At 55.4% G+C, this 13,946-nt stretch overlaps 1 protein-coding gene across 8 annotated transcripts in view; it reads left to right on the top strand.

The window, feature by feature from the left end:
• Positions 1 to 13,946, top strand: part of NOS1AP (nitric oxide synthase 1 adaptor protein) — a 43,819-nt gene that overhangs the window by 25,383 nt on the left and 4,490 nt on the right. Inside the window, exons 3-11 of one of the 8 annotated variants that reach the window (XR_014184231.1) lie at positions 3,799 to 3,891; positions 4,243 to 4,316; positions 4,915 to 5,023; positions 5,212 to 5,353; positions 6,546 to 6,709; positions 7,258 to 7,425; positions 10,085 to 10,250; positions 10,801 to 11,970; positions 12,021 to 13,820. Coding sequence is in view for 7 of the 8 variants with exons in the window: in XM_082054508.1 (XP_081910634.1) it covers positions 3,799 to 3,891; positions 4,243 to 4,316; positions 4,915 to 5,023; positions 5,212 to 5,353; positions 6,546 to 6,709; positions 7,258 to 7,425; positions 10,085 to 10,250; positions 10,801 to 11,207 (1,323 nt within the window). In the remaining variant the exon portion in view is untranslated. Of the gene's footprint in view, positions 1 to 3,798; positions 3,892 to 4,242; positions 4,317 to 4,914; positions 5,024 to 5,211; positions 5,354 to 6,545; positions 6,710 to 7,257; positions 7,426 to 10,084; positions 10,251 to 10,800; positions 13,821 to 13,946 lie in introns of those variants that run through there. The other 7 variants (XM_082054504.1, XM_082054505.1, XM_082054507.1 and 4 more) reach the window with 7 other exon arrangements.

Consider the following 13,946-nt stretch of genomic DNA (forward strand, 5'->3'; position numbering starts at 1 on the left):
ATAGATGTTTCTTTTCTAATTGAGAAGCTGAACTGTTTTTTTTTTTGTGGGCAGTGTAAAATTAAGGGGTAATCTTTATTAACTTTTCAGCTGGTTGGAGTTTACAAGTGATCTAATACTTCTTTTTCATAGTTGAGACTGTAGCCAAGAATTAATATCATTAACCCAAATTTGTAGAATTGTTACAGATATTTCAAAATCCAGAAATGTGCCCAAGATGGGCAAACTACCTGGACTGAAAGCCAAGAAAGCCCTTCTGGCCATTCAGTTATTTATAAGTGGTGAGAAACCAAAGGGGAAAAGGGTCACCTAAGACCAAAATGCTGTATCCAGAGAGAGTGGGGTGAATTGCTGTCAACCAGCTCCTCCTGAGCATGATCCCCATCCCCTCTGGGCAGCAGAGCGGGTCCCACACTGGCAGCTTTGAGAAACCCTGCTTTTGCTTGGCCACACACACAGTTTTGCACTGGCTTGGCGAGAAGCCTGTTAGCAGTGATGGTGTGATTTTTAGCACACTTTTGGTGATGCAGGGTATATTCCCAGCAAGGGCTGTGTGGCATTGATCCAGCCTCCATGGAAGCGTGTGGGTTTTCTTCACCTCTGGGTCAGCTGGTGCCCGCTGGTTTTGGATGTGGCTATGCAGATGGTCCTGGAGTCCCTTCAGGGGCATTTCCAACCTTGCCATCACCTCTGCTCTTCTCCCAGAAACAGGGGAAACTAAAACCCTAATGGTTTGCATCCCTCTTAAGCTTTCTCTCTCCATTTTACAGCAGAAGGGGGGATGTTGACAAACGCGGACAGACCCAGCAGATCTCTGTGCCCAGGGCAGACAGAGCTATGATCAAGAATAACTCCAAGCCAGGGAGGTCCCGATCAGTTGTATAGGGAGAGGTTTCTTATTGCCCCGTTCATAAACAGGCTTGCAGGGCAGGTGTTAGCAAGGGCAGGTCCTGTCAACATGGCATGGCAGTGTACTGAGCAGGGCTGGTGGTGGCAGCTGCTGTCACTGCTAATGTCAACTGCTGTGCCGTGAGCCGGCAGCTCTGAGCGAAAATTCTGCCCTGTGCGGTTTGAGGTTCATCCCTTACAGTCTCTGTGGCTCAAATCTCACTTAGAGGAATCACGCAGTCCTGATTCCTTTGACCCTAGCCAGAGCTGCTGCTTGGGCTGAAATGCCTCTGTTTTGCTGAACTAGCCTGGTGAACAAGGCAGAGCACATTGCAGGCTGCGGCTGTAAGCAGGGGGGTGGCAGCACACAAACAGTGTGCCAGGCTCTGCAGAGCAGTACATGCTCACTCTCGGTTCGGTCTGCTTTTCATCCCTTCTTGCACCTGTTTGCCCAAACTCAAATTTAAAAGTCTGTGAAAACCAGCAACACAGCTCCTGGCCCATGGAACCCAGCGCATCTGCCTCACGCAGCCCAGGGGTGCGAGAGGCAGCTCAGCCGAATTGCCGCTTTATTGAATCCTCTTCCTTGCTAATGTGTTATTAAGTTACGGTTAGTGTTTCATTAGGGCCCCAGTGGGCATGAGTTCATTAGCATTTTATGGGTTAGAGCAGCGCTTCGTTCCATGGGAAACGTATCCCAAAGAGTATCTGTGCTCGTTGGAGTGATTGTGCTAACGAGCTCTGGTTGGGGCAGGGTGTGCAATAGCTCTCTAAGCACATGGCTCAGACTTGCAAAGGAGCTTGGCTCTCGCCTTGGCGTCAGGATAAAGGCCTGGATTTATGCAAAGGCTTAACAAATCTGGCTGGTCAGCCTGTCTGAGAATTTGACTTCTTTGCTCCCGTTGGTTCTTGCTGGAGTTTTGCTTTGGCCTCAGCATGGCAGAGGCAGAAGAGCTTTTCCCCATGGCACTCCCCGATGCCAGGCTCAGGGCAAGCCCAGGCAGAGTCGCTTGTCTGCAGTCAGGGATTGCGGGAGCCTCTCCAAGGAGCTCTGCAGTGATTCTGTCTCTGAAACATATGCCGGAGCTGGGCAGCATCTTTGCTGAAACGTCCTGGCCTGTCTGCACTGCTGTTCTGGGGCTGTTACCCAGAAAAACAGCCTAAAAATAGCCTCACTAACCCTGAGATATTTTTCAGGGTTGCTCTCTCTTCCAAGCCCACATTCATTAGCACTTGGGATGTCCCAAAATAGAAATCCCATGGCTTCAGCAGCTCGGAAAAGCAGCTTGATGTTTATAATCAATGATCGTTAGGACCAATAAATCAAGCTGCATCTTCAGCAGGTGCCATGCAGTCACTCAGGGTGCTGCAGAGAGCATCCAGCGCAGCCTATGGCTCCCAGAAAAATCACATGCAGAGCTTCAGAAAGTGCTGGGTTAGTTACTCCAAGGTAACCAGGCTGGAGCTCACCTTTTCAGTGCTAAATTAAGACATTTCTTTAGTATTAGGTACCAGACACACTGCCAGGATCTCATGTCTTAGCAAGTCACAGAGGGGGGGCTCCTGGATGCAGTTTCACCTCTTGCTTGTAATGACAGGGAAGAGGAATATGAGAGAAGGGTTTTGGAAACCCACCCTGGTGGGCTCTTTGGTGAGGGACTCTGGTGAGACCCTTCTCCATGAGGAATAAGCCTTGCAAGTAGCATATGGGTTTGTGCTGGGGACTTTGAGGCTGGCTGTAGCCATGGTGGGAGCCTGAGCTCTGCTTTCTCCAGCCTGTCACCACAGCATCAGCCCTGGAGCTTGGCTGGTGGGTACACTGGGGAGGGCAGAGCTGCCTTCCCCCCACTGCTTTCTGAGTCATCTGTATCTCCCATCCACATCAGCAACTCTACAATGGCTTTGAGGAATTGTATTTTGGGATCTTTTATCATTTGATCACAGGTCAGGGCCAGCAGCTTTTCCTGCCTGCTGGCTCCGGCTGCCAGAGTTAATACATCACACCGTGCTGGAAATGTCACAAGGAGGCTCGGTGCGGACTGGAGGCATCGGGGTGCCTGCCCTCTGCTCCCTCTGCAGAGAGACTGGCGAAATAATGAGCGGATTAATTAAATTCCTCTTCCCTGGGCATGTGAGGTGCAGGATGTGGGGCTGTTCTGCTGCTGGGCAGGCACAGAGGGTCTGTCCTGCTGCTGTGCACAGCACCCTGCCTGTGGGACCAGCACCCCAGGTACCTGATGGGGGTGCACCTGTGGTAGACTGGCTATGGGACTCCCCAAAAATCCCACAGCAGGAGCTTGCTGTTCATCTAGCCTATTGCCCCACCAGCTCCCTCCCTGTTTGCAAGACTTCAAATGCAAAAGTGGCTGGATTTTGGGGGATTTCGTTCTCTCCTCGGGGCTGGATCAGGGCTTTGTGTTTAGTCACTGATCTTTGGAAGTTCCTGTTGATGATTTTTTCCTGTCCAGTGACTTCTGATTGAAGTGGGTAATTGCATTATCCCATCTCCCCTGGAGAGGTTCACAGAGTCCTCAATAATCATCTTCAGTTTTATACTGAGCCCCTAAAAAGCCCCACTCAAAATGAGATTTATCTTCCCAGAGGTCAGCAATGGCCACAAGCTAGTGGGACAAACCTGAGCAAAGCATTATCCACAGCCAGGGGCTGGATTGCTTCACGGTGTGCTCCTCCGGATGCTGGGCACAGCGACACTGCAGGGCAAAACGTCCCCCTGTCCTGCCCTAGCATGGATGCACAGGCTGATGTGGGCTTGTGCTCCGGGAGGCGTGTGGAGTTGGGGAAATCTTGCCATGCCTCTCTCACCCCTTCCCATTGGAGCCTCCTCAGCCCTCCCTGGGGCTTTCCTGGTGCAGGAAGACTAATTCAGGTGCTTGCTTCTGTTGCCCACAGTATGAGTTTAAAGCCAAGAACATCAAGAAGAAGAAAGTGAGCCTCATTGTGTCGGTGGATGGTGTGAAGGTCATTCTGAAGAAGAAGAAGAAGGTAGGCAGACCTGGTCCCTGGGGCAGCGGGTCCCCTTCCTTTGCAGTGTGGGGCCATGCAGGATTCTTGGAATTTCTGGGAAGCACAAGAGGGGTGGGCTGGGATTGGCCACGGACGAGCCGTCGTCCTGCAACATGGCCGAACCAGCCCTGGTGCAGGAGCAAAAGGGACTCGAGGGACTCTGTAGGAGGTGGTGAGGGACATCACCGGTGCCCAGCAGGACCCAGCACTCAGCAGAGGGCTGCAGGGGAACAGCAGCAGAGCTGTGACAAGAGCTTCCCGGGTCTGCCTCTGGACTGTCTCTGCCCTGTCCTTGATCTCAAGGGCAGCATCTAACGTACTCATTTTCAGCTTCTTTTGTTGCAGAAAAAAGAATGGGCCTGGGACGAGAACAAAATGCTCGTCATGCATGATCCCATCTACAGGTAAGCCTGCTTTGTGAGGGGACAGAGACTTGGGTGGTTCTACCGTGCTGGTTACACCACACTGCACCAGCTCTGAGCTGAGGACTGACCATGGGGAGCTGCTGTCACTTGCTGTGCTCTCCAAAAGTCTCCATCTCTCTTCCTCCATCTCTTTGGCAAAAGCTAAGAGCGTGGGGCATCTGTGTCCCAGGAAAGCCAAATGGAAGGGAGCTGTGCCAGAGAGGGGACAGCAGGCACCCAAGCAAGCAGGCCAGCTCTCCGAGCAGGCAAGGCAAGGAGTGAGGTTTGCTCTGCTCCATCCCTGGAGGGCTCCTGGGTCCAGCTCTGTCACTGGGGGCTGAGCAGAGAAAGCTACGTGCTGCCTTCACAAAATGCTTGCTGCTGCTGAGTCAGTGGGCTAATTTTCCCAGCGAGGCAAAGCCACTGCCAAAAAGATTTCTGATGGGCTTTATCTGGGATGTGCTGCAGAGGCTGGGCATCTGCCAGCACCCCAGGACGTGCCCTGGGAAGTGCTGGCTGTAGCCTTGCCTGTCTCCTGGGCACCGTGGGTAATATGTGCGTTGCAGATGATATACACCCCTCCTTTCTGTCCTTGCAGGATATTCTACGTGTCTCACGACTCCCAGGACTTAAAGATCTTCAGCTACATCGCCAGGGATGGGTCTAGCAATGTCTTCAGGTGCAACGTCTTCAAATCCAAGAAGAAGGTAAAGATTCTGGGATACGCATCCCACCATGGAGGGGTGGGACAACTGGGACAGGACACTGTGGTAACCTGAGTTCTGGTGCCTGTGGCTGCACCCAGAGACCCCTGAGAGCTGCAGCAGGCTGGGGAGGGCAGTGGGCAGGGACAGCCCAGCTGAGGTGATGCTGCTCCTTTCCTTGCCCAACGCAGAGCCAAGCCATGCGCATCGTCCGGACGGTGGGGCAGGCGTTCGAGGTCTGCCACAAGCTGAGCCTGCAGCACACCCAGCAGAACGCGGACGGGCAGGAGGACGGAGACAGCGAGAGGAACGGGGACGACCTGGATGTCCCAGGTACTCTGTGAGGGTGGGGTTCTTGGAGCCTGGCAGAGGAGAACTGCAGAGTCACCGACTTCTCACACTGGTGCTTGCTGGCTGACGCCTGCAGGGAAGGGATTTGCACAGCAATCTGGCCTGTGGCGTCTCAAGCTCAAGCTGGGATCTTGCCCAGCACGAAGCCTTCGCTAGGTGTTAGCTGTCTTCCTCTCAGACATCCCCCTTGCTGGGAGCCCATTAGCAGTGCCTGGGACTCTGCTGGGTGCCTAAATACTGTTTATGCTTGGCTGCACACGCTGCAAACATTTCCTTGCTGCTACCACAGAAGGGACCCCAAGCACAGACCTTCCCTGCGTCCTCGAGCACTCGCAGGGCTGGGTCCAGCTCTTTGCTGTGGACCGAGCTCTGCAATTCCTTGCGTGTGCAAAGCTGTGCTTGGTATTTTGTATCAAGCTCCCAGGGCTGCAGGCAGCCTGCAGGCCTCCCTTTCTTCCTCAGCCCCACGGGTTGGGGGTACAGGGATGCTCCTGGCTGGGCACTGCTGGTCCACCCCATCGCCCCAGGCTCTGTGGGACCCCGGGGAGCTGCCGTGCTCCATGGTGCTGGCAGCTGCACTGGAGGGGAGACAAAGGTTTTGCAAGAGGTTGGTCAAACACCTGCAACACCTGTTGGGATTCTGGCAGGTCCTGCTGCCTGTCCATGCGTGGGCTGCCTGCCCCACAGCCCGTGCTGGGGCTCCATTCCCCATCCCAGCAGGAGCAGCCTGGGCTGTGCTGTGGTTCCTGCCGGCCTCTGCAGCCAGCGCTATCATGGTGTCTGAATCGCTGGCCTGTCCTGGGCCAACCATTGTTTGTTTTTCCTCTGCACCATGTCCCAGACATGATATGCAGTCCCCTGGGTTTTTTCCCTGTAATCTCTTGTAACCTTTCTTTAGCTTTCTCTGTGTCTTCTGCTCTTGATGGCCTGTTTGTCCCACATCAGGGGTTTTGACCATTCACTGTTTCCCAGTTCTGCCGTGCTGGTGCTGGCTGTGTTTCTGGCTGCAAACCCCTGCAGGAAGCACAGCCGTGTCACTCGGCACTGGTTTCCCCTGGGAACTGGAGGGTGGGTAGCATGGGGGTGGTGGGGACCGGTGGGCATCACTCACCACACCAAGTGGCAAGTTCCTGCTCTGAGCGGGCTGTGCTTTGCTCTGACACCGCTCCTGCAGCCTGCCGCCTCGCCAGTGCCGAGAGGGCGGCCGCGGCAGCGGAGGAGACAGACATTGACGCTGTGGAGCTGCCGCTGCCTGGAGCTGACATCCTCGACTTCAGCCGTGGGGTGACCGACCTCGACGCCGTGGGCAAGGAGGCAAGTGGCTACGCCGATGCCAAGGTGCGTGGGTCCTGTCCCTCCACTCTCGGAGCATGGCGTGGCCCCGGCCCTGCAGCTCTGCTGTGCATCCCGGGGGCCCGGGAATCAGGAGGGATTGTGCAGCATTCCCCAGCTCTTGGATCAAAGCCATCTGCCGCCACAGGGCTGCCCTTTGGCTTGGGGCCCGGGGCCCTCCCGGAGAGCACCGTGCCGAGGCTCAGCTATGTGCAGCCACACGGAAAGCATCTCGGGCAGAGCTACTAGGAATGTTTTTCCACAAAAAAAAAAAAAAAAAAAAGAAAATACTTTTTTAATGCAGTGGAAATTCCCATGGGAAGCATCAGTCTTTTCAGGAATTTTCTACAAAAGTATTTGTTTTTTGTCAAGACTGAAAACATACTGCCTTCAAAGTTTTTCAGCACCCCCAGCAAAGTGTGCATTTGCTTTGAATGCAGCAGTTTCTTTCCTGGGTACTGTGGGGGTCTGCTCTGTGCTGCAGCCCATGTATGCCTGCCAGCTCTCGGTGGCGAGGGACATGAGATCACAGTTTTGACGCCAGTGTTTTGCAGGGCTGTCTCCACCCTGAAGACATCCTGACAGCATCGCCCAAGATGCTGCTGCCCTCGTCTGCCCAGCTGCCAGACCTGGGGACACCCCTCTCTGCCCACCACCAGATGCAGCTTCTCCAGCAGCTCCTGCAGCAGCAGCAGCAGCAGACGCAAGTGGCCGTGGCACAGGTGGTCCCCTCAGCTCTTTCCTGGGGGCAATGGCAGGGCTGGGGTGCACTGCTGAGCCCCTCGCTGCTGGAGCAGCGAAGCAGGGAAGCTACCGCGGGTGGGGACCCAACCTGAGCCAGGGTGGACCCTGACACCGGAGCGTGGGAACAGACCAGGCTGCGTCCCCCACTTTCCGTGGCACAGCGTGCTCTGTCACATTTTCCAGGCATGTCTCACTGTGCCCTTGTGCCCAGTGATGGCTCTGTTGAGCCTGCAGGGATTAGCGTTAGGTCTGTGTGCCTCCAGCTTTCTTGGTCCCTTGGCCCCTGTGTTCTTGCAAATGCCTGGCCTCAGCGTTAGCCAACTAATTCTCCATGCAGGTATTTCTCATGTAAGCAGCTCTGGCTGGTTTATCCAACTCATTACTTTAGCTTTATTTGTTCCCTGACCCTTCCCAGAGCTCTCTGCAGTTGCTTGACTTTCATCTTCGCCTGAGCAATGGGCTTCAGCAGCTTTTCTGTGCTTTTCCATGGCTTTCCTCTTTATGCATCAGAAAATCAGTGCTGGTCCTTCTGGCTGTGTTGCTGTCCCAAGAGCCTACCTGCCTTCATGGGTCATGGGCACGTGAAGTCACTTTCCCCTCTGACCTGCATCGTCACAGGGAGCTTTATGTCTGCCCAAGTATCATGTTGCTACAGGCAAAGCTTGCTTCGCAAAGCCGTGTCCCTCTGTAGTGGGGACTGCTCACCTTCCATAGTTCCCAGTCCTTGTCTACCTGCAGTTTCTTCTTCCTACTTCCAGATAAAAAAAAAAAAAAAAACCCAACAAAAAAAACCAAAAACTGAAATAGAGTAACACTATTTTTTGGCTGTCTGGTGGGATGGCAGCCAGTGGCCTCATCCTCCTCTCTCCAAGGGCTGACTCTCTGTCCTGGAGCTCTGCCCACCCTGAGATGGTTCTTGTCCCAGGAGCTGTCACTTTGCTGCTCTCTAATCCCTTCACCATGCACTGTGGTGATTTTGTATCATTGTACTTTATTAATGAAAAAGTTGGGCCCTGTCACGTCAAATGCCTTTCAGATGACAGAATGCATTACATCAGCACCTCTCTCAATGGCACTTGTTATCTACTCTCAAAAAGTACCGAGTCAGTTTGTCCCTGAACATGTGGTGATGGGCACAGGCTTAATGCTTTACTAACAAAGCCGGGAGATCCACTATGTGGACAAGGATCTGTGCTTGGTCTATAGCTATGGGGACCATCCTGTAATTATCTGGGCCTCTAATTACTTGGCTGAGGATGAGATACCATTTAGTTCCCTTCTTGACCAGAGACTTGCTTTTGCAAGGTGTTTCACAGATACCTGTGAAAGTTCCTTCTCCTGAATTAAGGCCAGGAGTCCTTCCTGGCTTTGTCCCCAGGTGGCTGGTGACACCAGCCAGGAGAGCAGGTGGCTCCCAGCTGAGCTGCTCTGGGACCCTGTGGCAGCTCACGGGTTCGGCAGGGTGCAGAGAACTTCCCCCTCGTCCCCAAGGTCACCTTCTAGGCCAAGGTAAAACTGCCTTTTTTGGTGGTGTTTTTCTTGGGGGGGAGGGGAGATGGTTTGGTTGTTGTGTGGTTTTTGGTTTTGTTTTGGTTTTTTTTTGTGGGTTGTGTTGTTGTTGTTATTTGTTTTGGACTTTTTTTTTTGCATTAAACCCATGCTTTCCTCTTTCCCCACAAGCCTGGGCTGGCTTAGTCCTTGCTGGGGAGAGGAGCATTTGTAGTAGCTCTGGATGGCAGGAGGGGATGCTGAGCTGGTATGGGTCCTGAGTGGCTCTGTGCTGCTGTCCCCTTGTTGGGAGCATGCTCCTGTGGCTCTCCTTGCTCAAGCTCAGAGCAGAGACCTATCCCCACTGTCCCTGGGCAAGGGCCCCTGGCTGGTCTTGCCCAGCAGCGTCCCAACCTCCTTGTGATGCAGTGCTGGTAATACAGATGCGTATGGGTGGTTATGCTAAAATCAATGTACTTCTTGCCTGTGGACTCCCACCAGCTAACATCCAGGCATTGCTTCCCAGGGCCAGAATGAGCAGCCAGCTCATGTCCCCAGAGACACCATGTCCCGGCAGCGCTCCGCCATCTGTGCTGCTCCAGGCATGTTGTGCCTGCTGGAGCTGCCAGCAGTTCTGGGGCAGCTCTGATGCTCCAGCCTCTGCTAGCGAGAGACACCACTGGCTGGACACTGCCTGGTGCAAAACACTGTCCCTGGGAAACCTGCCTGGAAAGACAGCTCAGCCAGGAACAGCTTGCAGCACAGGGCTGCACCCTCATGCACCAGCAGCACCGTGCAGTCTGTCCAGTGTGTCTTCTCTTCCGCATCTCTCTGGCTCCCTCCTGGGCTGCCCTTTCCTCAGGCATTCATGACACGTGTGCACGGCCGACGGTTCAGTCAGCACCACCTCCGTTTGCCTCAGCTTTTCCATCAGAGGGACCAGGGGACCATGTGCTGGATTTGCTGAGTGTGCCCTGGTGTGACAGTGCCACCTGCCCCCACTTTCCCCATCATGTCTGTGGGTACCTGCAGGGAGTGGCTTCTTCCTCAGTTTGTTTGGTGGTATGCTGGTGAGCCCTGGCAGAGGGGTAGGGATGGCTAGGACTGAGGCATCTCCCACATGCTCACCCATCTCTCCTTGTCACACAGGTCCACTTGCTGAAGGACCAGCTGGCTGCAGAGGCAGCGGCACGGCTGGAGGCCCAGGCACGCGTGCACCAGCTCCTGCTCCAGAACAAGGACTTGCTGCAGCACATCTCGCTCCTGGTCAAACAGGTGCAGGAGCTGGAGCTGAAGCTGGCAGGGAACAACACTAGTAAGCACTCCTGCCCCTTCCTGTCTCCTCGCAGCTAGCTGGGTCTGTACAGGACATCCATGTGGGTGTTTCTCATGGGGGTTTTGTGTAATTCCAGTGGTTTTCTGTAGGGGAATATTTGTGCCCTTCTGGCATGGCTTGTGTGTGTGTGGCAGGATGCTTGCATGCAGTGTGGGAGGGGCCTGGGGAGGGCTGTATGGACAGGCAGTCACATATGTCCATCAGCTGTATAAATGCTTTCCACAGTGGCTGCATGGTCTAGGCCAGCCCCTTACCTGCCCAAGAGCCCTTCCTTGGCCTTCCTCTCCAGCAGACATGGCCATTAGCACCTTGCAGGAGCTGGGGTGGCAGTCACATTACTTTTTATCCTGCAAAACTGGCACTTTGCTAATCAGCAGCAGCTCCTAGCACCAAGTGACCCCCTCTAAATGGTGGCAGTGGGGAGGCTGACACCCAAATGGCCCCAGACTGTCCAGTTTGAAGCCGCTGTGGTGGCTGGAGATCTCCAGGGTAGCACTGCCTGCCTCTCAGCCATGCCCTTCCCTTGCAGCAGGCTCCCAGGACAGTCTGCTGGAGATCACCTTCCGCTCCAACGTCCTCCCCGTCCTCTGCGACCCGACCACCCCACAGCCTGAGGACACCCACCCGCCGCCGCTGGGCCCCGGCTCGGGCTTCCCCAGCACTCTGGGCAGCCCAATAGGTAGGAACGACTGTCTGGTGAAGCTGGAGTGCTACCGCTTTCTGCCGAGCTCGGGGCCGCCTGCCTTGGAGGAGCCAGCACTGGGCAGCCTGGAGCTCCTCAAATTCCGCGAGTCAGGCATCGCCTCCGAGTACGAGTCCAACACGGACGAGAGCGAGGAGCGAGACTCCTGGTCCCAGGAGGAACCGCCGCGCCTGCTCCACGTCCAGCCCAGGCAGGACCTGGGCGACAGCCTGGAGGACGAGATTGCGGTGTAGGGGTCGGCAGGAGGTGGTCTGGAGCAGCCAGGACCCACCGGAGCTGGGGCAGGTCCTGGCCATAGCCCCCAAGCCCTGGCAGGGATGGGACAGCCCGGAGGGAGAGGGGACAGAGGAGGGAGCATGAGGCTTCCAGCACACATTTGGGAGGTGTGCAGAGGTGAGGACAAGCTGTGCCCTGGGGGTGTGCTGGATGTGCTGTGCTCCAGCGTGCATGGGCTTGTGTGCTGGGCTGGAGAGTCCCTGCTTCACATGGAACAGCGAGCTGACAGCTGCATGTGCTCCCCCTGGTCCCTGTCCCCCCACAAGCTGCGTTTGGAGGTCAAGCAGAAGCAAAGGACCCCTCAGGACACTGCCGGATCAGCCACTGTGCTGATGCGGCTGCAGGGGGAGCAGGGAAGCAGATGAAGGTTTTTGCAGGGGGAACAAGAGAGCAGGCACAGGGCCAGAGCGAGAACAAGAGAGACCGAGGAGCCAGTGGAAGGCTGTGAGCAGGGAAAAAGCTGCTGGCAGGAGTGTCTACATAATGGAGATGTTGGGAGATGAGGCCAGGGCAGAGTTAGCGGGAGATTTGGGGTTGGTGACAGTGCACTGTAGGTGTGGGTGTGTGAGAGGTGAGGCAGTGAGGGACAGCGGGGATGAGCCTGGGAAGGAGCTGAAGAGGTGAGACGAGGTCATGCCAGGTTCAGGCAGCTCCTGGCAGGGTGATGGTGTTTGTGGTACCTCCCAGACAGAGTTTGTCCCTATCTGAGGCAGGTGGAGGGTGTGGGGGCACTGCCTGCTCCTCTCCCGGCCTGTGGAGTGGGGTGGAAGGCAGGGCTGGGTGTGGAGCACGCAGCATGGGGACACCTAGTGTCCTTCCCCTCATTATCTAGTCTTTGGGTTCCTCACCATGGCTGCCATGTTTCAGAGCCTTTCTGGTGCTCTCAAATCACGTTTTGAAGCATTTCCCTGCACCTCCATCACCACAAACTCCCTGCTTTGCTTTATAGACAAACCCTGCTGTTCCCAAGCAGTCACTTGTCCCTAGAGCAGGGCTGGGGGACGCAGTGCTGGCATCTGCTCTATGCAGGGGTGGGCACATGTGCTGCCCCTAAGTGGGCAGCAAACTGCTGGTGTCTGCAGGTGGGCTCCTTCATGACTTTGGTTTGCACCCTCCAGAAAAGTGAATCCAAGATCTTGGGATCCCCCACCAGACCCCAAGGCACCCACAGCTGAGCCATCTCTGGGGGCCTCCAAGGGATCCAGAGCTTGTCTCTTTTCTACAAGCACATTTATCAGCTGCCTGTTGCTGCGGTCTCTTAGGAGGTCACAGCTGAAGGGGTATGAGCCAGAGTCCTGATCCCCCCCCGGTTCTTGTGAAAACACTTGACAAGGTGGAGATTGGCACAGTTGATTCCTCCCTGTTCACCCTCCTGTCCTGCTTCTGTTTCACTTCATTGCTTCCCTGCCACTCTCGCCATCACCAGCTCTGTCTGTGCTAGATCTGCCTGCACCTAACCCCTAGCTGAGCATCTCCCAGGCGCGATCTCCTGCTCTCCTCCAGGTGTTAGCCCGGCTGCTGAGGAAGGTCTGTTGCTTCTTTCTGCCCCAGCCCCAGAGGACTGAGGGCTCCTGAGGAGAGAGGTTGGGGTGAGACCCTGGGATTGGTACGAATGGTGCCCTGCACCCTCCAGGACAGGAGGAGGCTGGATGCTGTGCAACAACCAGTGGGAAGGAAAGCCATGCTTCAGTGTCCCAGCAGCACCCTGGTGTCCAGGGGAGCTCCCAGACTGGCCACAAATGGGAGCAAGTCCCAGTTGCAGGGCATCCCAGCTTCTCCTGTCCTCTGGCCACCAATACCTTCTCATACCCTGACCTGTGCCGCTGTGTGTCAGCCCCTTTGCTGGGGACTGCGACATCCCACTTCCACCACACAGCGCTTGGAGGTGAAGGTACAAGGTGGGAGGCTGGTCCCACTGGGACGGAGAGGTGGGGATGGCAGCACACACAGGACATGGCACAGGCAGGAGAGGAGATGGCAGGAGCTCAGCCATAAGTTCAGGACAGATGAAGGGAGAGCCTGGGAGGAGCAGCAGGAAGTCTCTTCCAGGCAGAGCTGAGGCATCTCCTGCCCATCCCTGCTGCACACGCACAGCACAGGCAGGGCCCCCAGGGCTGCAGGGACCGGCTGTGGGCTCAGCTTCCTGCCTGGCACTCTGCCCACAGGGGAAGGTCGTGAGTGCCCCGTGGGCTTGGGTATGCTGCTGGAACTGGTGGGACCCTGCCAGCATGTACACTGTGGGTGTACATGTGTAGATGATCCTCCTCCTAAGTCAGCGCTGCCTCCAAGACACCTCTCTAGCCTCTGACTTTTGTTATGGACCTGGACTGGGAATTTATAGCTATATTTTTTGTCCTTTCTTTTCCTACAACTGTCATGTTACTAACTGTTGACTCAATCTATCAAGAAACCAATCAATCTGTCAATGTAAGTGCACTTAACCCTTGGGTGTTGTCATTAGTCGACTGGCTTTTGCTAAATAAATCTTTCTATTTCTCAAGGCTTTCTGTTGTCTCTTCCTTCTTGCTGACTCTCTCTCTTTCTGTACTTCTCTCCCCATCCACGCCGGGAGCCAGCATGGGCGGTGGTGTCCCTTGGCCTTGCACAGACCCCCTCCAACCTCAGCATCCTCCACTGTGGGACCCTTGCTTGCGGTGACAACCACGAGGTGCCCCGAATGTTGCTGGGGGTAGAGG

This window comes from Streptopelia decaocto, assembly GCF_964273445.1.
Source record: "Streptopelia decaocto genome assembly, chromosome: 5".
Lineage (NCBI taxonomy): Eukaryota > Metazoa > Chordata > Aves > Columbiformes > Columbidae > Streptopelia > Streptopelia decaocto.